The sequence below is a fragment of the Mustela nivalis genome (genome assembly GCF_964662115.1).
Source record: "Mustela nivalis genome assembly, chromosome: 7".
In the NCBI taxonomy this organism is placed as follows: domain Eukaryota; kingdom Metazoa; phylum Chordata; class Mammalia; order Carnivora; family Mustelidae; genus Mustela; species Mustela nivalis.
The window spans coordinates 49,513,857-49,541,635 of NC_139026.1; the positions used below are offsets into that span (position 1 = coordinate 49,513,857).

General features: G+C 43.6%; 1 protein-coding gene across 18 annotated transcripts in view; it reads left to right on the forward strand.

Moving 5' to 3' along the window:
• GRIP1 (glutamate receptor interacting protein 1) overlaps window positions 1–27,779 on the forward strand; it is a 674,728-nt gene that overhangs the window by 637,823 nt on the left and 9,126 nt on the right. For 11 of the 18 annotated variants that reach the window (XM_082740983.1, XM_082740973.1, XM_082740976.1 and 8 more), the window contains 3 exons: window positions 9,604–9,760; window positions 10,536–10,647; window positions 15,272–15,505. In XM_082740983.1, the coding sequence (XP_082597109.1) occupies window positions 9,604–9,760; window positions 10,536–10,647; window positions 15,272–15,505 (503 nt within the window). Of the gene's footprint in view, window positions 1–9,603; window positions 9,761–10,535; window positions 10,648–10,767; window positions 10,813–15,271; window positions 15,506–27,779 lie in introns of all 18 variants that reach the window. The other 7 variants (XM_082740981.1, XM_082740971.1, XM_082740969.1 and 4 more) reach the window with 1 other exon arrangement.

Sequence of the window (27,779 nt, forward strand, 5' to 3'; positions counted from 1 at the left end):
GTCAAATACTATGTTGTGACATGTTCATGATCTCTTCAACCTGTGGCTCCAGCCTGTCAGGGACTCTACCATATACCATCTACCAGGAAGATCTTGCCCATTCTTATCACACCATGTGGTCCACTATAGCTGTCCCATTGCCAGCAAGCTATCACACCTCTGTGATGCTCATCTTCCTCTTGGGTCCAATGTCTCTGTAGCCACATTCCTTATTGTTTTCTGCTGCTTCTCCAAATGTCAAATCTGCCCCATTCATTCATTCAACAAATATGTAATGGCGCAATAGAAGGCCAGTGGATCTACAAAGATCAGCTAAAGAGTTGTCGTCCCTATTCTCACGGAAGACGTAAGCCAGTTGAAGGGCCAGACAATTACCAAGTACCTACAGTGCAAACTATTAGTTAATGCAGAAAGAAATAGGATGGAGTGACCCAAGCTGGGGGGTATGGTGGGTGTTTACGGAAGTCTCATGCTGGGATGACTCTCAATTCTACTGCGCAACTCTAGGATGCAAAACATTTCTCCTCTGCCTCTGGGTCAGCTTCTTCTCTTCCCATTCTCCTGACCCTTAGACCTATACCCTTCTGCTTTATCAAAATCTTATGCTTTGGACCCCTTCTGTCTGTCTTATTCCTCTTTCTATTATTTTTTTAAGATTTTATTTATTTATTTATTTATTTATGGGGGACAGAGAGAGAGAGGGAAGCAGAGTCAGAGGTAGCAGGGAGCCCAAAACAGGACTCAATCCCAGGACCTCAGGATCAGAACCTGAGCTGAAGGCAGACGCTTAACTGACTGAGCCACCCAGGCAACCCTTTATTCCTCTTTTTAACTCAGAAAACCCTTTCCTTGGATTTAGCAAAGATCATTCAATACAAGGGAGACTGACAGTTTGCTGGTACCTGGACTCTGTCATTCTCATGGATGGTGTAGCTCTTTTGGTGTCTGTAATTCTTGACTATCAACTCAGGTAGCTATGTTTTCTGTCTTATCCCACATTAAGCTTTAGATATTTCTCTCTTTTCAGTTCACTTTTTTCAGCTTTATTAAGGTATAATTGACAGCGTGTACAATGTGATGATTATGATATGCACACACATTGTGAAACGATTACCACCATCAAGTTGATGAACACACCCATCAACTTCATAGTTGCCATTTGTGTGTGGGTATGTGTGGGTGTGTGTGGTGAGAATGCTTAAGATCTACTTGTTTAAGGGCGCCTGGGTGGCTCAGTGGGTTGAAGCCTCTGCCTTTAGCTCAGGACATGATCTCAGGGTCCTGGGATCGAGCCCCACATTGGGCTCTCTGCTCAGCAGGGGGCCTGCCCCCTCCTCTCTCTGCCTGCCTCTCTGCCTGCTTGAGATCTCTGTCTGTCAAATAAGTAAATAAAATCTTAAAAAAAAAAAAAAAAACTACTTGCTTAGCACTTTTCAAGTACACAATACAATCTTATTTTAATCTATAGTCACCATGCTCACTTTAGATTACCAGAACTCATTCATCTTATAAATGAAACTATACGCCATTAGACCAACATTCTCCCACTCCCCGGCCCCAGACACATTCTACTTTCTGTTTCTAAGAGCTGAGTTTGACTTTTTTTTTTTTTAATTTAGGTTTTACATATAACTAAGTTAATATAGTATTTGTCTTTCTGTCTCTCACTTATTTCACTTAACATAATATTGTCCAGGTTCATCTATGTCATTGCAAATAAGATTTCCTTCACTTTTCTGGCTGAATAATTTTCTGATGTGTATATATTACTACATTTCTTTATTCATTCATCTGTCATTGGCACTTAGGTTGTTTCTGTGTCTTGACTATTGTGAATAATGCCACAGTTCTATCTCTTCAAGATACCTACTCTATTTCCTTTCAATGTATATATATGCAGAAGTAGGATTGCTGGATCCATTTTGAGGTCATTTTTATCATTTTTATTTTCTCAGGGAAAAAATGTATTTCATACAGGTTTTCAAATATATTTGCACACAGTTAAGGAATTTGTTTCTTTTTATTTTCTTAGTTTATAGAATTATATCCTGAATATTGTTCCATATTTGGTACATTTGTGTTTTTATTCTTTTTACCCATGAGTATACTGGTAATAGTTTATTTTTATTTAGTGCTTTTCCAAAGAGCTGACCCTTGAATGTATTTATCAGTTCTATTCTTGTTTTCTAAAATAAATTTTTGCTTTTAATTTGATTAACTTTCTTCTTAGATTTTCTGTTTGTAACTAGAATTTGATGCATAATTTATCTATTTCCGTGCTTCCTTGTAGTTTTCATAAAGATAATGATGACTGAGAAGAGGCCAACATTATGGAAGTGTTGAATCACTATTTGTACACCTGCAACTAATATCACACTAGAATTTAAATTAGAACTTACAAGAATAAAAGGAGACATCAATATGTACAAAGAGCCTGACTTCTCCTTAATGTAGTTAAGGCATACAACATAGTACATAAAGAGAGTAACAGAGCAAGACCCCGAGCAGTATTCTCGCCATTGGTGACCAGGGTGGGTGTGGGGGCTTTTATTTCTCTCCTTAATCTCCCTTCTGATCTCTACAAGCTCATGTTTTATCTCCTTCTTTCATGTTGGCTTGTCCAGGTTTCCATGAGCTCTTATATATCTGCTTTGATCTCTTGCTTTATAGAGATGATAGTTTCAGTGTATATTTTTAACATTTTGTGATGATCTGTTTGGTCATATTTATCATTTGCTCTGGGGCAGTCTTTTGCTCATGAGTATCCATCATCTTTTGCTTTGTTTTCCTGTTCCTTCTCTCCTTTTTTTTTTTATATTAACTTGGTATACATCTTATGCTAGTTCTTTTAGAATTAATGTTCATCTTTGAATGAGATGACTTCTTTCTAAATTGGATGTTTGAAAGGAGTTCTGAGACAGAAGAGCCTAACTTTGTGCTCCAGACTAGCAAAAATTACCCCGCAGCTCACAGTAACCTGTGATGAGTGCATTCTTCCTCAGCCCAGAGACATAACTGTAGGCTGCCAACAATACAGAATTCTTCTCTGCTAGCCTGCCTCTCTGACAGATTGCTTCCTGAAGTGGTGGTATATCTGTAGGTGTTGTCTTTTGCCCACCTCCCTGGTTTTACCCTAATATACTAGTCCTGGGAGCTTGCTGCCACCAGCCTCTAAGATCCATTCCAGTGTTGCAAACAAAGCATTGTTGTTTTGCTTTATGCCATGGCCCCTGCTTTGAAAGACTGGGCCCTCTCTGAAATTGCTGGTTATAGGTGTCTCCTCTTGGCTTTTTATCACTGCCTCCCACCTCCTTTTTGACTAGTGGAATTTGGTCACTTTTTCTTATGTATTTATGGTTTGAGCTTCTAGTTTTGCTAAAAATGTAGGTTATGTTACTTGTCAACCCTTCCTGTTTTGAGGTGATTTCTAGAGAAGGTAAAAAGGCTCTGCCTTTTTATTTTTTTTATTTTTTTTTTAATTTAAAGATTTTATTTATTTATTTGACAGAGAGAGATCACAAGTAGGCAGAGAGGCAGGCAGAGAGAGAGAGAGAGAGAGAGAGAAGCAGGCTCCCTGCTGAGCAGAGAGCCCGATGCGGGACTCGATCCCAGGACCCTGAGATCATGACCTGAGCCGAAGGCAGCGGCTTAACCCACTGAGCCACCCAGGTGCCCGGCTCTGCCTTTTTAAAACAATATTCTCATTTAAACACTTTGAGTATTTCTTGGCTAGAACAATTACAAATAGTTAACATAAATGTATGATGTGATTTTCTCATTCTTAACAAAACTGGATTTTTAGGAAACAAGTTTGGCAGGGAATTATCTGGTGTGCTTTCCTGTACTAAAATTGGCTTCCAAAAATGAAAGTAATGGCAGGAGCTACAGTCCCAAAATCGTAGAGTTGACGACTAAATTCCAAAACCATTCTCTGATTTCCAAATTTTATGAATATGAACCAACATTGTTTAGTTTGCTTTTTAAAACTAATACGGAGTGTGAATTAAGAGCTACAAGTATAAGATGTTAACTTTCACAATGTTGTCGTACTGAAAACCCAATAGTACAGTGTTGGAATATGAGAATTTTACAGGTATCTGAAGTATGGTTACCCTCAAAATAAAAATCACTGTACCAAGATTCCATATGCTATTAGAAGTGCCAACATTTGTGAAGACCTATTTTCCATAACACTAACAAACAAAACTAACCATTACTCTCAGTGAAAGGACTCTAGATTGAATTTTTTACCTTGTATCAGTGTGCTTTGGCTGCTATAACAAAGTACCAGAAACTGGATGGCCTAAACAATAGAAATTCATTTTCCACTGCCTGGAAGGCTAGAAATCCAAGATCAAGGTACCCGGTGTAGTTTCTCCTCAGGTCTGTTTCCTTGGTTTGCAAACCATGGGTTGCCTTCTCCCTTCCTCATATGCCCTTTCTTCTGCGTGTGCTCATCCATGGTATCTCTCATGGGTGTCCAAATTGTCTCTTCTTATCCTTATAAGAAGAGACACCAGTCAGATTGAACTATGGCCCCACCTTATAACCTCATTTAACCTTAATTACCTCTTTAAAGGCTCTATCTTTAAATACAGTCACATTGATGGCTAGGGCATCAACATATGAACTTAGGTGCAGGTATGATACAGTCCATAACACACCTCACCTTATGAGGATAAAAACAGATATCGAAACCTAGATTGAAAGAAGGAAAGAAGGAAGGAAGGAAAGAGGGAGAGAAAACAGAAAGGTTTCCAATTCTAAATAAAAGGAGCAATTTCTTAGGAAATACATTTTTTTAAAATTATATCTGTCTCTCAAGGTGTTTCTTTTATAAATTTTGAATTTAAAATCTAGCTCATCCCTGCATTTTAATTTTATGTGCTCACACCACCATTCGGTAAAAACCATTCTGTTTCTGACAGTTGGTTTTTCTTACATGTGGGCTGCCTCACTGATTCCATTCCTCCCATGGCTTTTAAGTTTGACTCCCCGTGAAAAAGGATATTCCTCAGAACTTCTGTACTCTGAATTCTCAGCTATCGCAAGCAGCTGGTCTTCACTTAATTTCTGTCAGGCATGTCTTGTTTTACATTATGCCATCGTCCTCCACCTGCACCAGGGAGGGTGGAGTTCACCTGCATATGAAAGAAAATACAAATGATGGTGTCGAAGTAGGGTTAGTTATTTTTCTCCCACTGTAGCAAAAAGGCAGGCGAGGCAGGTGGTCCCCACAGTGTCATCAGGACCCAGCCTCTCCTGCCTCCAGCTTCACATCTCTCCTGTCTCTCCATTCACTGTCACTGCCTGTTGTACAGGCTGCCTTGAGGCCCACAGACTTGAGCAATGGAAGGCAGAAAGGGCCTACAGTGACCCCCCCGGCTGGATACAGACTGGCCCCTCAGAGGACCCGCCTCAAGATATCCGTAGGCCCTAACTGACCAATGGGCTACTTCCAACGAGGCACAGTCACTAAAATAAAGGGAGAATTCCATGTGTCCCGTACCTCCTCACCTTCCCCCCTTTAAAAGAAGCCCCCACCCACAAGTCCCCAGCAGTCCCCAGGGAGAGCAGACAGCCTCTCCTTTGCAATGCATTCAATACACCTCTATCTCCTTTGTTCGGAGTGTGAATTCTTTCACTGTCCACACCACCCAGTTGTCCCCCCACATTTGGGGGCCCCTCATCCGACACCCAATCAGGAGAGACACCACATAGACACCACACCTTTGATACAAAACTTCCATTAGGCCTGAAATATTTACTTCCTCACCAGCTCCTTACTTTGAGTATATTACCATCAATGATCTTAAAAAAAAGAAACCTAAATCTAATCTTGCCACTCAAAAACAAACACACAAAACCCTCTGGATGGTTCTCTGTTGTTTTAGGATAACATCAAAGATGCTTAGTTTAAATCAGAGTTTTTTGGTAATCTAGTTCCCAATCGCTTTATCAGTCTCATTTCCAGATAGTTCTTTCTAGTACTTTTGCGTCTACACACCCTGAGCTGGTCACTCCTCACCGGCAAGCTTTACTCTTTGGTACCACACAGCACTGGGTCTGTTCATCAGTATGTTAATATCTTCGTCAATTTATTCACCACCTTTACCCATTCTAAATCAGTGGAGAAGTACAAATGGAGTCGGCTATATATTAAAAGACCAGCTATTTTTGTTTGTTGGAGAGGCGGGTTTTTGTTTAATTTTTTTTGTTTGTTTGTTTCTGGAAAATCTGGCTTGGACATGCAGCCAGAATCAGTTCTTATCTCTGTCCTCCCAATCCAAGTCTAGATGCTAGGATTTAAATGAGGAAGAAGTCAGATCTACAAACTGTCTCCCAGCTAACTGTATTCCAACATATCAGTTGGTTTGAATTAGCTAAATAGAACGAATACTCTAATATTACAGTGACTTAAATCATTTAAAGAAACAAACAAACAAACAAACAAACCAAAAAAAAAAAAAAAAAAAACGGGCATTTCAGAGCTGGCATATAGCTCTCCAGGGTCCTCAAAGACCCATGCTCTTCCATATTTCTTCTTTATTGTGCCCAGCACTTGGCTTCCATCTTCGGGCTTACCACATGACCCAGGGTGGCTACAGAGCACCAGCTATTTCATCTACATCCCAGGCAGCAGGAAAGAGCAGGAAACTGCAGGAAAGAGCAGGAAATAAAAGTAATGGGCACCTGTATTTATTAAAACCTCTTTATGTGTTGAGAGTTTATGTATGTTATTCTCAATCCTCATGTCAGTATGTATGGTTATCCCTCATTTTACAATGAGGTGAGTTGGCCACAGCTACAGAGCAAAGAAGTGGCAAAACTGGGATTTAAACTCATGTCTCTGAGTCAGTCCCTGTGCCAGCATGGCGTGATTGGCACCCAGGTTTTTTTTTTTTTTTAATTAACATATAATGTATTATTAGCCCCGGGGCGGACCCAGGTCTTTTGAGCTTACACCTAACCAAAGAATATTTGAAATTTTCCCCCTCTTCAGGCCCTTCTTTGTTATAATACAATAATCATTTAATATTGCTTAATAACACAAGGCATCCTTGGTGTAGACAGACAGACTTTTCAAGACAGGCGTTTCCCGAGTAACGAACAATTCTGCACATCTGCTCAAGGCCATCCTTCCACTCTTTTGCCCACTAAGAAGTACTTGCAAACAACAGTTGGAAGGAAAATCGAAAAGTTAATCTGTCCCGTTTAAAACATGTTAGAATTTCCCCAGGGAACTGATCGGTCAAACGGGCTAATGCCTACCAGAAAAGGGTACTGTCCCGAGGACACCACCATTTACAATTTGTCTCCCTTGGCAAGTTGAAGGCTAGTTAAGGCAAGTGAGGTACAGTCTTCCCCTAACTTTTTTTGTATCACAAAATGTAAGACTTCGCTTATTTGATGGGTTGGTTTATCTGGTTGGGAAGGAGAAAATGGATAGCCTGTGGAGAAGTCAGGAGAAGTGGTGTCACTCCTCTTTAAGAAGAGACCTGTGTGTTTCCTTAACTCAACACTTTTGACAGAAAACAGCACATCGATCACACACAATTTCTTCCCAAAGGGCTAGCCATCCTTCTGTCGTTACCCAGGAAGAAAATGAGATACCAAACTGTAAGTATTTTCTCTGTGCCAAGAACTCCTAATGCTTGGGATCCTAAAACAGAAGGTTCACAGAAGGTTCTTGCAGCTGTGGGCATTCCTCTGCATTCTTGAGATCAAGTCCTTTTGAGCAGAGCGTTATCCTTTGGGTATCCTGTTTCCTCCGTGCTCCATGTTAGTAAGGATGGCATTGTAGGTTCTAACTAGTGGAGGAAAAGTGAGTAAGACGAAACGGGGATACCGTGGTGACCGTCATCTTATGTGATCCGCTCGTTTCATTTCATGTGAAAATGGTGGCCAAGGCCTGTTTGCTGTATTAACTATTTTGGCTTTTCTGTGGGTTTCTTGTTTGTCTTTTGTCTTAACAGTTTTTAAACACAGAAGGAAATACGTATTATATTGAAACCCAGTACACACATGTAAACACATACAGACACACACAGTGGGTCACAACCCAAAATGGTGGATGGAGCCGTGTATCACAATTACAGAACACACTGTGGAGACAGACCTGCTTGTAAGCCCCTGCTCTCCTATTTAAACCTCCCAAAATAATTTTGAAAAACCACATACCCCATCAATGTCATCTCATTTTTTTTTCTCCCCAAATTTAAATACTTGCAAAGACTATAATTTCCAGTTGGTTGTTAATATGCCATGACTGTATATTTGTCAAAATCTGGAACCACGGATTTAGTTCAAATTTATGGAAAATGTCCGTTATATGACCCAGTTGCCAAAGCCGTTCCTCCCTGCCTCACCCATCCAGCTAATCAGATTTAACTTCCTGTCAGAAAGGAAGTCAGTCTCCATTTTGCAATTCAAATAAACATAACAATGTGCCCACCTCCCACCCAACAACTGTTTTGAATTCTAACTCTGAGATGCAGAGAGACAGGCGGATGATGGAAAGGGAAAGCCTTGCCAGGAGTCTGTGCCTGGTTGAATTAAGGCGCTGCTCCAGGGAGGCCTTCTCGCAGGAGCAAGGCTTTCCCAAATTATGCCTCGATTTGACAACTGGGGGGTTTTGTATCCTAGGGCCAAGCTCCTTCCAAAGGTTTGAGATGGTAAAGAAATATGTCTTTCATTTGTAAAGTGACAGAAAAACAACTGTGAAGGGGGAAGTAAGAAGGGAGAGCCAACAGATCTCAGAACCCTGGTCCTTTTCAGTGGGGTTGATTTGGGGAAGATGTGCTTAAGGAACTTGAGGGTCTAAGAACTGATGCTCCCAAGGTTATGACTGGAAACCGCCACCCCCCACCGGGGAGAGATTGCAGATACCCCTACATACTTGAACCACTGTTCTAAGCCTTTAGTACACTCATATATAAGAGGCAAATAATAATAGTACTACCTTTGAAGACGTTAGGAAGAATAAATAAATGCAAATCAAGCACTCAGTGAAGTTTCAGGTGCGTCAGTACCCACTCTGTGATCCCTATTGTTATTGCTGTCACCATTCTTATTCCACCCCTTTTCTACTAACAGTGTCACTTCTCAGTGGGTGAGTCATTCTCGGGCCCATCTCTAACATTTGTGGGCCTCAGCTCCACAGAGCCAGGCTCCATCCACACCCCTGCAACCAGCAACTTCTTAGTCACTGGTTGGACCAGTGGGTTGGACCTGAACTCACATCTGGGTGGCAAATTCCACTCTCTAAAGGACAGACTTGGGTAAGAAGCCCTCATACGTCCTGTAGATGGACACAGGGTATCTGGGCAAGAAGCTCAGGGTTCTGACTTTCCAGAACTTGCTCCCGGCAGGTCCAGCACAGTGGGCTCTCCCACGTAGGTCTGAAGGTCTTACCTTAGAGCTGTTGTTGGCATCAGCTAACAGGACGTGTGTGAACGTGTGTTGCATGTAAGACTTGAGTATTATCTCGATGGCCTTTCTGAGCCCAAATTCAGTCAAGGTCATCTGCTTTGAGTGAGCTAATGGAAATCGCAGAAAAAGACAAATTAGCAAACAGAAGGTGACACCTGATTTTTGTTTCAGGCTCTAGCTTTCAGGCCTCAGGCTACAACTTCAACACTTACGAGTGGAGGGGTCCGAAACAGAGAGGCAGCCTGTCCCCAGTCACTAAGCCGCGAAGCCAGACCTACCCAGACGTGGGGCTGAATAATGAAGACTGGGACCGGTCCACAGTCAGTGGGTAAGGTTTTCATCAACTGCTGCCTGTCCACACTGCGGCCATTAGCCCAGACCTGACTCTCTCCACTTCTGATGGCACCTATCGCTAGTATCAGAAGCATGACAGGAACCCCTGTCATCACCCCACCAGCCCGTGGCAGGGTTCCGCGACCAGTGCCTGCCCAACAGGAGCCTGGGCATCACCCCACAGCACAGCAAGAATTCAGTTTCCCTTCATGAAAACAATAGTAGCTCATGGGAAGATCTGTGCCTGTAAACCCTGTCCTCACTCTCGGACTAGTCTCCTCTCTTTTTCTTTAAAAGGTTGCTTCATGTTAATTTACATTAAAAAAAAATACATCAAGGATCCCATAGTTTGAATTGAGGTGTATTTTAGGATTTTGTTCCTTACCAAAATATATCAAGGAAATTGATAAAAATTGATAGCTCTTAGATGATCTACACTGATATTTATACGTGAGAAAACATTTTTCTGTTGAAATTTGGCTTGTCTTTCAGCAGGCAGAGCAGCCCGAAGCTCTTCCCCCAGGGCGCCATGTTGATGTGGTTCATGGGGCCATGGCTCGGAACACGCAGATTCTGTGGTCCGTGGTCCTTCCCTCGGTTCTGTGTAAATGCTTTGCCTTTCCGAAAGCAGCCTCACTTGGAGATGACGGCTGAAGAAAGCCAGATCCAAAAAGAATCTCCCACTTTTTGGGTGTGTGAGAGAGGAAAGAGAGAGATTCTGGGATTATATCTGGAAAGTTCTCACCCTGGACTGTGCTTTCTGATGACAGTTTTACAGGGGCTCCCGACAGTTCAGAGGCTGAGCAAGAGGAGAACTTCTGGTCCCAAGCGCTGGAGGATTTGGAAACCTGTGGACAGTCGGGAATTCTGAGAGAACTCGAGGTAGCCTTGGTCCTGCTACTTACTTTTATTGTTTCTACATTCATTTTTTTTTTTTTTTGGTCCTTTTGAGTTTGCATTTATCACATCAGTTCATTTAAAAGCTTTAACCCCTTTCCACAGGAGAAAGCTGACAGGCGTGTGTCTTTGAGAAACATGACTCTCTTGGTAGCTACCTTTTATGTTTATATTTTTGCTTGTGAAGCTGCCTTCCCTGCCCCCTCGCCTTCTGGACAGCAATTTGATTTTATTCAGTGCAGTTGGAAGTATTGATTTCCCCATCTCCACCCCCTACCCCGAGCTTACTGACTTGTGGCTTCTGCCATCGCTCCGTGCTAACCTTGACTGTCCCTGTTTGCCACTGAGTCACTGGGGAGGGAGCTAAGCCCCCCAGCCGTGGCGCATCTCATTCTCTGAGCTGCTTTAGAAAGGTTTCTTTGGCATGTTTTCATTTGTACCTGGTATAGCAATTAATTTGATCGTGAAGAGGAACATAAGAGGAAATTTTATTTTATTTTGTTTTGTTTTGCCCTTAAAGTAGATGACAATGCAGCTGGTGAAAAAGGCCAGTCTGTGTGAAAAGCAGCCAAAATATTACACAGTGCTTTGCTGGTAATTGCAAATCCTGACTCCGTATTAACTTAGTGTGAATTCTAGGAGTTGTGGCGAGATGGAACATAATAGCTGGACTCCTGGTGAGTTCTTTAATCAAAGCCATGAATTTGCTGACGATATTCACTCTTTGGTCTAGGAGGTCCTGGACTGTTTCCTTTTATGTTCTTTTAAATTTTCTGAGCTGTAAAAAATAGAGTGGCAAAAGTCTCATTTTTATTTTGATGTCATTTGAGGTCCCCGAGTCACCATAAGGAATGTGAATGGCATAAGTGGGTGAAATTGCAATTCTAAAACGAATACTCATCTTTATATTATTTTGCTTCTCAATTGCATGTGTGGATATTTGATGTGATTCTAATGTTTGTGAATCCGCAAAGAGAATTATGAAGGAAAATATTAGTTTGAATTTATAAATATCGTAGTATTACCTGGCATGAACTGAAACTTCAGAGCACAGTTGAAGAGCCTGGAGATGGATACTGCTATAAAACTTAAACAAAGACATTAGCAATTGATTCAGGCAACTTTCAAAACGAGTCAAATGCTTAAGTATCAGCTGGCTTATTTAAACTTTTACCACTTCCTATATGTAGAATGATTAGGAGAAGAGGCCCCAACTGGATAATGAGCTCAATTCACAATTCTTGAATATACACTTGCTTTTGAAAGTATGTTTGGCTCATATGCCTTCTTTACTTTGCATTTTGATATTTCTCTTTTAAAGAAGCAGCCATTCTTCTAATAACTTCTTTTACAGCAGGCAAAACAAAGGTGATGTAAAAAGTAACACAGTGAGGTTGGGTTTTCACCCAGAGGTTGAGTTATCTAATGAAAACGACATCTGTGAGCATAGAAGTTACATTGCAATGGCCTAGAAACTATTTCTAACATAGCTTCGGGCAGGTGTGGCCCTTGAAATTATAACACCAGAAAGGAAGTGGGTTGAATTTATAAGCCAAAAGGAAATTAAAGCCCTCAACAAGGAAGAATGATTGGCAAATCTGTAAATTAGAGTCTTACTTATACTTGTATTGCAAAGACAATTCATTTACTAGTTTAAATGAACTGATGGCTTGATTGTAAATGTTACGACACAAAAAATATTATTGGAGCAGGTTTCCTGCATATGAAATTTACGTCCAGTATTAAAAGTTACAGCGTACTATAACCATCATAAGTGTAGAAGATTAGCTGAGATAAAGAATGATTATAACTGAAATGGAAATGAAAACTATACTAGGCATTCTCCCCATTAGCTAGCAATTATTTAGATTCAACTTTAACACTGAAAAATGTATAGTTTTAACGAAAGAGAAAATTTCAAACTAAGACATTGGACAAGTTACTTAATCTGTCTTATCAGATATTTATTCTTCTGTAAAATAAGGAGATTATAATGATTAATGATTATAGGACACTTAACATAGAACATAGCACTTAATAATTGTTCAAAAGAAATTATTATTTTTGCCATTTTTATTAATGAGCACGGCCTTAACTATTTTTTTTTTTGTTTAATATAGGGAGAAGGCTTAACTAAATATCAGATAGAAAGCCCTTGAATTTATCCCTCTAAGTTAATGTATATCAGTTATCTCACTGATAATTTGGGGGAGAGGATTCTAGCTATAAATTTTGAATTGTGCAAAATGTGAACAGGCAATAGATAATCCTGAAGTGAAAACAAATCTTAGATAATTTAAAAAATAATTATTTTAAGCTTTATTTTAGTTTTTATATTTGTGTTTTAATTTTTATACTCCTTTGTAGTAACTCAGTTGAAGTTCACTTTAAACAAAGCAATCAAGCTGTGCTTTGAAATCTTACTTCCATCAGAACTTCTGTAGTGGCCAAGACTCACACCAGCATCTCTCTACTGTAATAATGAAGTATTTTACTTCCAACATGTTTCCCACTGGTCCCATGACAAATGAATATAAAAAATAGATGTTAACAAAACCAATAATTTGTCTAAGTAGGTAAAAACCATAGACGGATGGTCATCACTGCCAGAAAATAGTCACTGGGTGCTGTCACTTATAGTGGACAGAGAAATGCTTTCGGTGAGTTAAGTGCCATAAAATAAAGGATGTCCCATGACCCCAAACAAAGCCAGTAGTCAAAAGCTTTCCATCTTAAAAAGGATTTAACTGAAATAAACCATAATATGGATAATCCATTTGGTTTATTTTTTTTAATCTCCTAAAAAGTCAATTTTATATGTTTCAACCGAATACTTGACTGAGAAACAATCCAGCCTGGTAGCAAGAATAAGCGTTCTGGAATCAGAGTGTGAGGGCTGCAGTCCTGGACTGCTGGGCAGCTCTCTCACCTTTTCCAGGCATCCCTTTCCATGATGGAGGTAGGGAGGTATGATAACTCTAATTCATATCTTAGAGACTCATCACAAGTATTAAATGACCTTTTATAGACACATAGATGTGGTACTGAGCACGTGTAAATGGTCAATGACCAGTAAGGTTTTTCTTATGATTAAAATATTCTTTTTCAAAATTATCAATACAATAACTGGTCTAGTCAGAATATTGATGAAATAACTGGTTTTGTTCCTTTTTCACTGGAGTCATAGGTATACATGAATGTGTGCCCATACTTGGCTACAAGTCAAAGATCTTATTACTGGTGTGTGTGTAGCCAAACACCAGGTGACTTGGAATTACAAAATCTTAGAGTGATAACAAATGAGAACTCGATCACTTTGCAGTGTTCCCTCCCAATCAGTAACTTTAGATGGTGCCCTTGGCTCATTTACTACCTGGGTGACCTTGGGTAGATAAGTCAGCCTTAGTTTCCGCACCTACAAATTGGGAGTCACAACAGTGGCCATCTCAAGGTTGTTGTGTGGCTTAAATGAGCGAACCCAAGGACTCAAGAAATGACACTCTACTACTGTCAGCATCAGCATGAATGTAAACCATCAGCTCAAAGTGTAGCCAGCAGCACAGATGCAGAGTTTGTTTTCTGGTCCTTTGACCTCAGACGGACTCACCAGTGCTGGTTTGCCATCGTTCAACCATCCTACCAAGGAGGGTGGAGCTGCCTTACAGACATGTTTTCAGAATTTTAGCATTTCCTAACCATGAGAAATGAACATCCTCAACATGACATTAATTTCAGATGCTTTTTAAGATTCCCTTCCAAGATTCAGTCCTATTTGGGGTCTTATCTTGCCTTTCCTTGCATATGAACTTATTTGACCTGAGCCACTTAACCCACTGAGCCACCCAGTTGTCCCACACATGAACATATTTGAAACTGAACAAACCTCCCAGTTCACTGGTAAAATCCAATCCAGGTTTCCCAGCGTTTGAGCAAAGGGTTGAATCCAGCAGCACAATGAATGATTATTCTTTGGCCTTTGAGGATCTCCCACAAAGACTATTTCTAAAAAATGGGGACCTACACCAAATGGTGTGGAGATCTAGCTGGTTCTACAAGCTTCTGAGGCCAGTAGCCAAAGGAAAGACCCTTTACCAGTGGTAGGCCATCCTCATTGGCTATTGCCTCTCTCTCAATAGCCCTGTTTTAGCCCAACTTCTAGATGGGGCTAGAGGCAGCATTGCCAAAGAGGCTGCCGATTTTCATTCAAAAAGTCCTTGGTCCATTTCTGTAAGATATATTGAAGTTGCTTCATGAATCCCATCTTTAGAGCCCACTCAGTGGAAAGTTAATGCTTAAAATGTAGTTTGCAGTAAGCAAATGTTAGAGCTTTTCAATTTGCCTCAAAACTGCCAGGGGTGGTATTTGATTAAATAAACCCAGTGGCTTAAGTACTTAAATTGGATTTGAGATGTGCATTATAAAAGTCACTTGGAAAGCATTTTCCCAGACTTTCATAGGTCAGTTAGTACGTCCATTCTCCGGCCTTTGGTTGTGCCCCGAAGAGACTGTATTTTGACTGGGCAGAAGGAGAAATGTGCTTAGTGTCAAACAACCAAACCCTTTCCTCAGTCCGCGGCTTAATTGTTTCTGAAAATTGTCAATGCCACAGGCGACAATCATGTCGGGAAGCACGATGAGTCTGAATCATGAGGCCCCATCACCTCGCAGTCAGCTGGGGCGACAGGCCAGCTTCCAGGAACGGAGCAGCTCACGGCCACACTATAGCCAAACAACTCGGAGCAACACCCTACCCACAGATGTGGGCAGGAAGTCTGTCCCCCTGAGAAAAATGAAACAAGAAATCAAGGAGATCATGTCCCCGACTCCTGTGGAGCTGCACAAGGTCAGGATGCTGTCTTCCCTTTCCTTCTTCCCTTTTAGTGGCCATTCTGCCCTGTGTGAGTGCCTGGGTGCAAACATGGGAATGACGCTCTACCAAGGGCTCGGGCAGGGACAGAAGCCAGAGCCTAAAGGCCGATCATCGGAGACTCTGTTCTCCAAATGTGCTCTTCGGGAGGTTGTCCGGTAGAGCAGGGACAATTTGCTTTGGGGCAGTGAATTTACTAAAAGTTGATTTATGGCCAGACTCTTCTTCGAAAAGGGGGAGACTTCAGGATCCTATGGAGTTTAGATGAACTGGTTTGTCATTCCAATCTCTTTGGAAGTGGGAGAAGGATTTTCTAAGTGTCCTACACTCATAGCTTCATTGAAAATGAGTTTCGGGTTCAGTGTAGGAGTGCTTACTCTTTAATCTGCCGAGTTTAAACAAGGCAGATGTAAGAATCCTGGGGTGAGGAGAGCAGTGGTCAGGGGATGTCTCCGATTTTTTTCCATGGAACTAATGTTTTATTTTTAGTTAATACATAAGGATGTATAGACAGCCATAATCTCACCCCACTTTTCTTGAGAACCAAGACCCTCTCTGTAGTTGATACTCTGTTAACGAGTAATCAGTTATGATTACCCAGAAAAAGCAAGTAAATGTTGGGTTGAGAGGAGGTAACAGGCCAACCCCTCCTTTTTTTCTCTGAAGTCTTCAATTTCCCCAAGCACCCTATAAAAGATACTTTATATCTTCTTGAAGCTATTTATTTTGCAGCTGACAAAGGATGTAGTGAAAGAGAGACTAGAACAGGAAGTTGAGTTCTGAACCCTGTGTTCCAATTCTGGGTTGATTCTTTTACCACTCATTCGCTCATTTCAATACATATTCTGCACATTGAGTCACTGATCCAGTGTACTGTGCACCCCTGAGGGGCCCAGAGTCTAATGGGGAGACAGTCTGGGAAACAGTAGGAAGAGGGTGAGGTAGGAACAATGAGAGAGGCAAGACCCAGCTGCCTTGGGGGACAGAGGGTAGACCCTCACCCACTACAGAAGAAACAGGAAAGGCTTTTTAGGAGTAGGTGTGGACCCTGCAGGAAGGTGGAGAATGAGAGGGCATTCCAAGCACAGACGGACACTTGTGCCAAGGGATGGTGGCATGTTGAGGGAATGCAAACATCCCAAAGTGACCAGAGCCTGGAATTTAGAGCCTTGTGCCTCAGGGACACTACAGACTTACAGAAAAGCAAAGAAATGTCAGATACTTTAGGGTGGGGACGCAGGTGTAGACCCATGTCACAGGTTACCTAGTTTATCCAGTTTCTTTGCATCGGGGCATCTCTTTGAAACACACTAGCCACCACTGCCTGCCAAATGACCTAAGATGCTATTGACAAAGCCCACGAGGAGGCCGTAAGATCCTCTCTGGGGGTTACGTAGCAGAAGCTATCCAGTCCGTGTGAGTTCAGCCATACCAGGAAGAAGTGAGCCTCATCCGATTCCCTCAGGTGTCTAAGAAAACTACCCACCCTTCTTCTCTAATTCTCTTGCCCAGGCCCCTCCTTCAGCCCCAAAGGGAAAGGACACCAGCATGTATTGAGTTCCTATTATACGCTATATTCTTTGTTTTTAGCCCTTACAACAGCCCTTCTTAGCAGATATGTATTATCTCCATCTATAAGATCAGGAAATAGCAGGCATAAAATAGAGTCATTTATCCTTCTAGAGTGAGGCACTTGCCTCAAAGGGAGAATATTGATAGCAACCGGTACAAAGACCCGTCAGCCCATCCCTCCTGCATGGAAAGCATTTAGCAAGAATAATGATGAGAAATTGGGTGTGCAAGTCATTGGAGCTGAGGTTTTTAAAAAAGTGCCTGTGCTGAAAATCGATGTCATGTTTTTAAGAAGGCCTCCTCCACATCCCAACACCATGGGTGGCAGCTTGTGGACTGGGGGAACATTGTGTGGCAGAGGATGACCAGGAGGCCACCAGCTCACACACACAGATGGGCCAAGACCTAATCCGCGGGATGCTGCTTTTTGCCTTCACTTCAAACAGTCCCTTCGGTGGGGACAATAAGCGTGTCTCCCATGTAGCTTCACTTTCCTTCTGAATCAGTCCCTAACCAAAGAGGACTCTCAAAAGGAGATGGTGTCCTGGGCATCCTAAGGCACAAGGAAGAAAAGATCAAGGGAAGTGAAGGCAGCGGGGGAGTCTGAGCTGGCAGCATGGAATTCTGGGAGTGGCCGTCTGCTCACGTCCGGGTATCTTTTCCTTTTGTAAGTGATTCGGCTACTCTGTCGGGCCGTGCATGTGTTGGCGGTTAAGTACGTTCTCCAGTGCTGAAGTGTGTGAGAGAAGTCACTCGGACCTCTGGTCGGGCTTGTACCCTGCACAGGGGGTGACTTTTGAACACCGTGGGATTGCCTGAGGCCATGATAAAGGGCAGTGACTTGTGGATGGACTTGAACTAGCCTCCCTGTGGGGTGCTCCTAGCCTAGAGTTTGTTTTTTAGCCTATTTTTCCTTTGGAAAAATGAGGGAAAGGCACTCTGGTGGGTGGTGGAATGGGGAAGGGCCAGGGAATTCGAAAACGTTCCTTCTTCAAGTTGAAGATAATCCCACGCTGGGTGTACAGCATGATGGGTGGAATGAGGGCTGGTTGTCAGTTCCCTGAGCCCCCTTTGTGAGCATTTCCAAATGGATCTGGTAGAGGAATTCCCAAGGGACTGCCAAGACCAGGGCGGCGGGGCCGGATGAGGTTGATGGTACACCAGGCTGGGTGCCCTGAGAAACATGGCTGTTGGCTGCTTGGTGAAACCTGTCTCCTCAAGTACAGGTTGCAGATCTGTGCCTGTCTGAGCCGGCACCTCCAAACTCATACTGTGTTTCGTGAGAAGCTGGATCAAGAGGATGTGTATGGGGTGCCTGGGTGGCTCAGTGGGTTAAAGCCTCTGCCTTCAGCTCAGGTCATGATCTCAGAGTCCTGGGATCAAGTCCCGCATCGGGCTCTCTGCTCAGTAGGGAGCCTGCTTCCCCCTCTCTCTCTGTCTGCCTCTCTGCCTACTTATGATCTCTGTCAAATAAATAAATAAAATCTTTAAAAAAAAAAAAAAAAGAGGATGTGTATAAATGGGCAAGTATCCATCCTCATTCCTGGGGAGAAAAAAAACAAAAAGCAAAGGCAGTTCCTTCTCTGGCTGACGGGTTAGTAACACCATCTTCAAACATGAAGAACTCAGTGTGGGCTTCTCTTGCACTTTCTTGAGTTTCCGCTCCTTTCCCTGGTTTACCCGGAACTTTCTGCTCAGGCCTCCATTCCTTCTCCTCCTCCAGACCTTCAGAAAGCCCCAAGCTCGGGTCAGGGTCTCGACGGTTTGCTTTCATTTCACATCATCTGCTGTATCTGAGGCTCTTTCAGGTCTGGGCGAGTGTCTGCATTCTCTCCTGGACCCCCAAAGCTAGTTGTCCTCCATGACATTGAAACCAACGTGGAAACACAGCCCCACTTCCTTTTTCAGCTGTTTGGATGGGGAAGGAAGTTAGAGCTGGCAAGATGATTTGATATTTAGTAGGGTGGTGGGGGGACGGAGGCAGAGGGGTTCACCGGGAACTGATACTCGGGTTCCCTTGGTATTTGTTGGCTGAGACCATCCGAAACATGCCTTACCTCCCAATTCAGGACATGGAAATATCCTCATTCATATATGAATGCATCCAGAACTTGATTGCATGGTTTATGCCAAACATTTTCTGTTTTTTCTTCGTTCTTTTGTCAAATACTTAATACTTAATACAAATACTTAATACTATTGTATTAAGCTGATTTCAGAATTTATTAATGGGTCTTAATCAAAAGTTGGCAGACTACTCCCTTAGACAGTAGTCTGCAGTAAAAACCTCTGATGATCTCCCCCATGATTACATGGCATGCTTATTAAAATTCAGTTTTCTAAACCCCACCCAGACTTGCCTGCTCAGCATTTTCTGGGACTGCAGTGGATTCTTTTGTGCCCTAAGGACTGAGGATCACCCCTTTAGGTTTTGCTAAAGAAGGTGATGATTCTGTTTCAGTGAAATCATGGGCAGCAGCTGGGTGGCAGGGGAAAAAGGAAATGAGGTTGTATCTTCAGCTCTGCAGCTTCTGGGTTTTATCTTCAAAATGAATTCTGGTTTGTACTATAGTTTATCCCAGATTCTTTCTCTTTACAGATAAGGAGCCTGTGATCTTGGCTATAGTTCATTGATAACCCTGCTTTCCCTTCTGATGCTTAAGTATCCTTTATGTCCACTTAATCTATTTCTGAGATGAAGTCTCGCCTTACTTCTTCGCATACTTTGAAGCAAAAAAGATTTTTCTTCTGTAGAGTAGAAAGTTCCCCACATTCAGAACATTTGGCCCTTTTTGGGGGGGGTGTCATTTGAACTTTTCCTTTTGCCCTGTCATTTGTGTTTTTAAATAAAATCATATTCCATAACTGTATGTAGTTATTTGTATTTACATTTTACAGAAAGGTTTTTAAAAATCCTTTTCAGCATCTACATTTATTTATGGCTGCTGGTGGCAGCACCCGGGGATATTGAAATCACCTGCTAGGACCCCCTTTATTTTTTATTTATTTTTTTAAAAGATTTTATTTATTTATTGGACAGAGAGAGATCACAAGTGGGCAGAGAGGCAGGCAGAGGGAGAGAGGGGGAAGCAGGCTCCCCTCTGAGCAGAGAGTCTGATGCGGGACTCGATCCCAGGACTCTGAGATCATGACCTGAGCCGAAGGCAGAAGCTTTAACCCACTGAGCCACCCAGGCGCCAACCCCCCCCCCGCCCTCCCCCCTGTATTTCTTATAGCTGCTTTGGCTGCTGTCAACTTTTCCCCCAGCCAAGTTCAACTTGCATTTTCAATGTATCTGAATGCTTTGAGAGGGGAGCTTTGTTTTTCTTGATATGAGAAAGTTGTTCTTGTCCTTGTAAGGAGGGTCCCTTGCAGTGCCTGATGGCAGCTTCTTCTGTAGTATTCTCCCCAAGTCGAGAAGAGGCTCAGCCCCAGGAGGAAATAAGAAATGGCAGAACGTATCTTATTCAGACACAAGTGTCTTTCTTCACCAGATATTTGGAGTTGGTACTCCAGATCAGATGAGTCTTCATGGCAGGCCTCGACCTTCTCCAAAGAGCTTGTGTCGAATTGTCTTACTGTGGAAGTCACGAGAAGCTAAAAATGACACACTGGATAGACGCACCTTCTGCTTTTGCCTAACCCTCTTTGCTAGCTCCAGTTTCTCTTCCTCCAGGTGAAGAGGGGTAAATTAGAAAGAACACAGATTTTGTCGTCAAGCAGACCGAGGTTTGGTCACAGTCTGACAGGCAGCAGCCATGTCCCTTCTCGGAACCTTGGTTTTCTCCTTTAGCAAAGGAGGGGGCAGGATCCTGCTCAGGAGAGGAGCCTTCACAAATAGCATTGCCCCTGGGGAAGTCACCATCCTTCAGAGTCTCGCCTCAGTCAGGCAGACACCCAGAAAATGAGGTCTCCACAGCCTCCCAGCCTAAAGAGCGGATTCAGCCTCAGAGCCCCTGAGATGGAGATGTAAACCAGGATGGAAATCTGTGTGCAGACAGGTGGATGCGTGTCTCGTTACCAGTCACTACCTCAGTCTGATGAACATATGCTCTCCCTGTAAAACCAGGGCCAGCTGATCATCAGAAGGTTGTTGGGGGAGCGTGGAATTGTAGAATAAGGGTTGGAGTCTACATTATATGCTTTAAATAAGTGACGGTATTCAGCCCTGACAGTCCTCAAAATGGATTCCCTCAGCTCCCTTTGTCTATGGTCTTATTAAAACATACAGGGGCGGGGCGCCTGGGTGGCTCAGTGGGTTAAGCCACTGCCTTCGGCTCAGGTCATGATCTCAGGGTCCTGGGATCGAGTCCCGCATCAGGCTCTCTGCTCCACAGGGAGCCTGCTTCCTCCTCTCTCTCTCTGCCTGCCTCTCTGCCTACTTGTAATCTCTCTCTGTCAAATAAAAAAATAAAATCTTTAAAAAAAAAAAAAAACATACAGGGGCAATGCAATGTAAAAGATATAGTTCTTTTTAAAAAAATATTATTTGAGGGGGCAGGGACAGAGGGTGAGAATCTTTTTTTTTTTTTAAGATTTTATTTATTTATTTGACATAAAGATCACGAGGAGGCAGAGCGGCAGGCAGAGAAGCAGAGGGAGGGAGAGAGGGAGAAGCAGGCTCCCTGCCAAGCAGAGAGCCTGATTCGGGGCTTGATCCCAGGACCCTGAGATCATGACCTGAGCCAAAGGCAGCGGCTTAACCCACTGAGCCACCCAGGCACCCCGAGGGTGAGAATCTTAAGCAGACTCCCAGCTGAGCCTGGGGCTGGTCACAGGACTCGACTTTACAAGCCTGAGATCATGACCTGAGCCAAAATCAAGAGTCAGTCACTTAACACTGAGTCACCCAGAGGCCCCAATATAATTCTTAGAGAAATGATAAGCTCATGTCAAAAATTTTCCTATGCTTGTTTGACCCTATGAAGGGGGATGATCATGGGATGATAAAGCTTGTCCAAAGGGATAGATAGGTCTCCGTCAGTGGCAGCGGCGAGGAGGAGGGAAGGAAGAATGCTAGAATAAGATTTCCGAGCTGGGATTAAAGCTGCCCAATGACTTATAGAGAAATAAAAGCCAAGCCTCTGAAGTCGTCTTTTCATCTGCAACTCTACTTGGCCTACTCAGTCTGCATCTCACTACCTTTTAGCAAGTTGCCATCCGCCTTGGCTGGGCCTGAGCTCTGAGCACTAGAAATGTAAATCCCAACAAAGTTACAGTCCCCCAGACCCAGAGGACCCTCAGGCGGTGTCAGGGCTCCAATGTGCCTTACTGCCTAGTTTTTGATCTTCATCTTGGCACTTGGTCGAGGACCTCTTCAGAAATGTTAATAGCTTCACTTAAGTCTAGCTCTGGCCAGAGATCATGCATATCTTCCTCATGTTTTTATGTCTCTCTGTGGTGATCAAATATATTCATTTATAGGTTGTAAGATATTGTATTTTATCTAGGATGTTCCCTCACAAATGGCTTGCTCTCTGAGGGTCACTCTGGTCCCCTGGTCCTTGGAGAGTAGCCTGCCCAATGTCTTCCTTCCCCACTGTTCTGTCCTCTGACCTGTCTGGCTATCATAAGGAGTACATTGATAATGGTCTTGCCTAGGGCTTGTCTCTTTCTTTCCCTTAGTTAGACACAGAGCTCTCTCCTTGTTCTGAGGATCTTTGACGTGTCTGACCACAGCAACACCTGGAACAAGGAATAAAATCGAGATTGTCAGCGCTCAGTGAAGCAGGGGTCTGGTCTGTTCTATGTAACTTGTCATGCTTCCTGAATGGCCGCGAGATCCTGGTCCTGAATTCCCACAGGGCCAGAGGATGAGTAGAAGGCATGCCCCCCACCCGGCGAAGTAGGCGGCCCCTGGAGCAAGGAGGCCCATAGATCTGAGGAGAACAGAGGTTGGTGGGGTGCAGAGGGAATCGGGAAGGGTCAAGAACTGGAGGAGAGCCAGGCCAGGGCAGAGCTGGGAGCCTGAAAGCAGAAGCAGAAGGAGCAGGTGCTGAGTAACCAGTGGGCAATCCTGAGAAAAACCCTGGAACAGAGACTCTGCCAGCCAACTAACTTGGTGGTGGCTGTGGCAAGGGCAAGGGGCCGGGGGCAGGGTTGCTGGGTGAACTGAGGAAAGAGACCCTGGGCCCTGGGGCCTCCACTCAGTTTATCCCAAAGATGGTGCCAAAGTTTCTTGGTCTCCTTACGGAAGAATTCAAGAATAAACGACACACAACATGGTGGACAAGTGACACAAACATTGAAGTGTATTAAAGTGAAAGTATACTCTGGAGATGGGAGATCGGGCAAGCGAGAGAGAGAGAGAGAGAGCTGCTGCGCACTCTGGAGTTTGGGTTTTTGTTTTTTATTGACAGTTGTTAACGGGGGGGGGGGGAGGGGATGCAGAGTTTCATGGGTTTCCTGTCATGGCATCCGCCATCTTGGGCTTGTCTGGTTTGGTCCAGCTTCTTGCAGAGGGCTGCCAGGATGGGCCTCTGACTTTCCTGATAGCTGACCGTGACTTCCTCGGCGCTGGCCTCCAGACATCCTGTTAGAACCTAACTAACTGCCTTCTCTGACCACAGAGTGGGCAATAACTAGTGGACCAAGGTGCCCGTGGCTCGGTTTGATCTCCTAGAGAACCTGGAGACGGATCTAGCTCTTTTCTCTTTGATGTGCTGTGAAATGGGAGAGGTGGCGTTGCTCTGACATGAATGGGGGAAGCAGCACATAAATCCACCTCAGATCTTAAGAACTGCGACACTCCCTTGCCTAGGACTCGGCTCTCCAAAGGCCAAGTCAGCCCTTACTTGCTCCTGCTTAGAGCCAGATTCCGAGCTTCTGAATCTGTCCTTGTTGAGCCTCTCCTTTTCAAGCCTGTGGTGCCACACGCTTGCCAGGAAGCAGCAGGAGGCACTGTTTGAAGCAGCTGTCCCTTGCTCTCCTCTGCCAACGAGGCTCCCCAGACAGGAGGGCAGCAGCTGCCTTTCCCGACCCAGCTTGTCTTGATGCCCACTTTGAGTGGCAAAAACTGAAGTCACTTCCTCTTGGGCTGGAAGGATGCAGTTGGGAAGGCCATACCGTTTTTTTTTTTTTTCCCCAGCCCCACAAGGAATATAGGATTATCCTCAAGGCTAACATTCCTTGAATTAGCAGGTTTAGAGGAAGAGAGCTGCCCCAGTGGTGTCTGTAAGAATAAACCCAAGTGCCTGGTGATTTATGGGGAAACTAGTACCATCTCTGAGAAATAGGTGTTGGTTTGGCCCGTAAGGCATCAGTCCAGGGGCTGAATGGTAGGAAGGCGGCCAGGGCTTAGAAACTGCTTCTGCGATAGCCGTCACTTGCTGTGACTTGCTCAAGACGGTAGACACATCGCCTTTAAATTCCAAGGAAGGAGAATTGTTTCTGCTACTTAAAGATTTTCACGTGTGTCAAAACCGAAGACAGAAACATTAGGATTCTACTCTTTGCCTTGAGGACATTGTTCAGACATGTGAATAGACTTGCTTAGAAATAGAAAACAAGGCACAGCTTGAATTGCGGTGAACCCTTTCGCCTCCCGTTAAAGCTTCTGTTCTCAGGAGGGCTAGAAGCAATTGCACCGTGCACTGGCGAATAGTTAAAATTGAACCGAGCTTTGTAGAACCACGTTCCTGCCCAGAGTTAATGTTCCAAGAGTCTCACTGGCCCTTTTCAGAACAGGAAAATCTAGCCTTGGGTTCATAGCCCAGGTTTTGCAGCTGAATCTTTCGGTCAGCACAAAACAGAGACCCCATGGGAAGAATCTTGATTCCCATGAGCCAGAGTGGACCACGAAGAGCTCTCAGAGCAGGAGTTTATGCAGACGTTCAGGGAAAGCCACAAAGGGGCCCGATCAGAAGAAATGTAGCAGGCATGATCAATTATTCATCTTTAGCTGGTTGGGCAGTTGGAAATGAATAAAGGCTGCCTGACCAGTTAGAAGATTTTATGTCCAGGGGGAAAAAATGACGATGTAGTAGAAGGAACACAGTATATGAGGTCAGATACTTTTCCACTACTGCCTCTCAGCTTCTGGATTGCAACTAGACAAGTACGTCCATCACCTTTAAGAGTCCGTGTTCTCATTAACAGGAAGGGAATAATTCTGCTGCACAGAGTTACTAGTTCAAAAGCAATCATATAGAAGAAAGTGCCTGGGTAAGGAATTCATCTGTGGAAAAAAAAAAAAAAAAAGACTTAAGCCTTGGAATCCTTTGGATTCTTTTTGGATAGGAAATAAATCAGAAGTAACTACCACCAGTCTCCACACAAGCAGGAGGGCAGCAGTGACACGGCACAATTTATTGTCGCTGCCATGGGAGCGGCCAGCTGTACTCCCCATTTTTGTGAATTATTGATTCCAGGAATCTTATCTGTTGTGTCACTTTAAAATAATTTCTTTTTTGTTATTGGCTCTCTCCAGGAGATCAATAGAGTTGGCTATGAAAATTCAGTTTCCTCTAACCTTAGGATATCTTTCCAGAGAAACAGATTCATCTCAAATGTAAACCATTGATTAGGCTCTCATCTTGAAGAGTTTGCCATCTGGTCTAAGGCTCTGAAACACCAAGCCTCTCAGCCAGCAACTCTGACCTTCAGGGAGCTAATCTGTTAACCTGCTCCGGCTGACATCCGACTCTGAATATTTTCATTAATGTATTACCCCCTGACTGGTGTTGGCGGTATTTGGTGCCCCTCCTGAGTTCTGGCGATGGAGCTGACATCCTAGAACCAGGCCAGTTGAGCAACGAAGAACTTCACTGTCATTCCAGGCCCACACTAAATGTCCCCCCCGCCCCCATGCAAGGCTACTGGTTCACTGTCAGAAAACCGGTCTCAGATTGAAGAAGCGGGCTCCTTAATGTCCATCACAAGCCTAGGCTTTGGAACCCTCACTTTCGGAGGCACTGAGAGAGAGTGGCTGGGCTGTAGGGCATTTAGATGCCAACCCACTTACCCATCCAGCCATGAGCACAGGGTCCCTAGCACCTTCCCCTGTATCTAGCAGCAAGTGGAACAGAGAAGTAGGAGGCACCAGCCTCTAGGAGCCGTGATTTTCCCTGCCCCAGGCAGGCTGCTTGTCACATGGTGAGAACACACGCAACTAGAAACAAAGAATGCATGTGGGGCAGAAGGACGAGAAATCCCACAGAGAAGGCACAGGCAAAGCCAAAGAGGGCCGTAGAAGCAGCAGCTTTGAGCAAAGAGATTTCATCTACCAATAAAGAGGGCCCCCAAATGGCAGGCTATCACCAATCCTGTTAGCTATTTCTTGCTTCTCCTCCTCCTCCTCCGCCCCCAATTTGGCCTTCCTTCCCCATTCCTCCCTCCCTTCCTTTGAGAAAGGAGCATGAGGATGGGGGGCGGGGAGGAACTGGAATATAACCTAAAAATGTTTCCTCCAATGAAGGTGCCTTGGAGGAGTGGCTGATTCCAGACTGGAAGCAAGGAATATTCGTGATGAGTCATGAGATCTTGAGCCAGAAAGCAAAAAAGTTATCACCACAAATGAGTCATATCAAAAGGACACAGAGGTTAACCTGAAAGACTCCCCTTAGCCAAAGATGAGAAAATTTGAGCACACAAAAGAATAATGATGAAAATTACTTGAAATACAAACATCTATATGAAACCCATGCGTTCATAGTGATACTTAATGAAAGTCATCCCCGCACAAACAAAAGATGTCTTAGAAGTGTTTAGTGTACTAATGCCCTATACTAAAAAGGAAAGAAAAGAATTAACATTCATTCTGCCTTTATGACAGATCAGTATGCACATCAGAATAAAAAGCACTGTTTGAAGAGAAGACAGTTATTTATGAAAGAATTCTAGCTAACAAATACGGAAGATATTATGGAATTAGAAAAAGACTATCACTCTGTAACCCCTAATGAAATTATTCAGACAATGGTCATCAATGGTCAAAAACATTTAGATGAGAGGGAGAGCCTTCCAATGAAGGCATTAAGCTGTCCTCCCCTGGACCCACCCAAAGTGGGACAACTAGTATTGAATCACGTGATGTCGTAGGGAGCACCCTGTCGCATCCGTGATCCATTCACATCCCTCCCCACAAAGCTGACTCTGACTCCAGTCAAGGACCCAGCCAGGGTCACTGCCATGTAGAGGGACACAAAGACTGGAAGAACACAGTGCAGGACAAATACAGTTCCCGGCAATAAATCAGCAGCGTGGTGCCATGCTCTAGACAAGAGGACTTATAGAAACCTCATGCTACTGTGTTGATCTTGGGATACTGATCTGAAAAAAAAAACAACTCTAAAAACCACTTTTGAGACGATCAGGGACGTTTCATTATGGACTAGGTATTGGAGGATATCAGGGAATCAGGGTGAATTTGTGAATGAATTCGTACATCCAGGGTATGTACAAAGAGTGATCTTTCTTTTTTAGAGAGCCATCCTGAGGTATGTAGGAGTGAAATGACTTAAGGACTGGCATTTGCCTTAAAATAATCCCCCAAAGAAGAAGAAGAAAGAAGGGGGGTGGAGCCCATGGGGCAAGCTCTTGATGGTTTTTGGATCTGGGAGATGAGCACATGGGGAATCGTTGTTTGTTCTAGCCTCTCTGCTCTTGAATACATTTTGAATGTTTTCCATTAAAAAATAACATTCTCCTAACTAAACTTACTGTGGTAATGATTTTGATA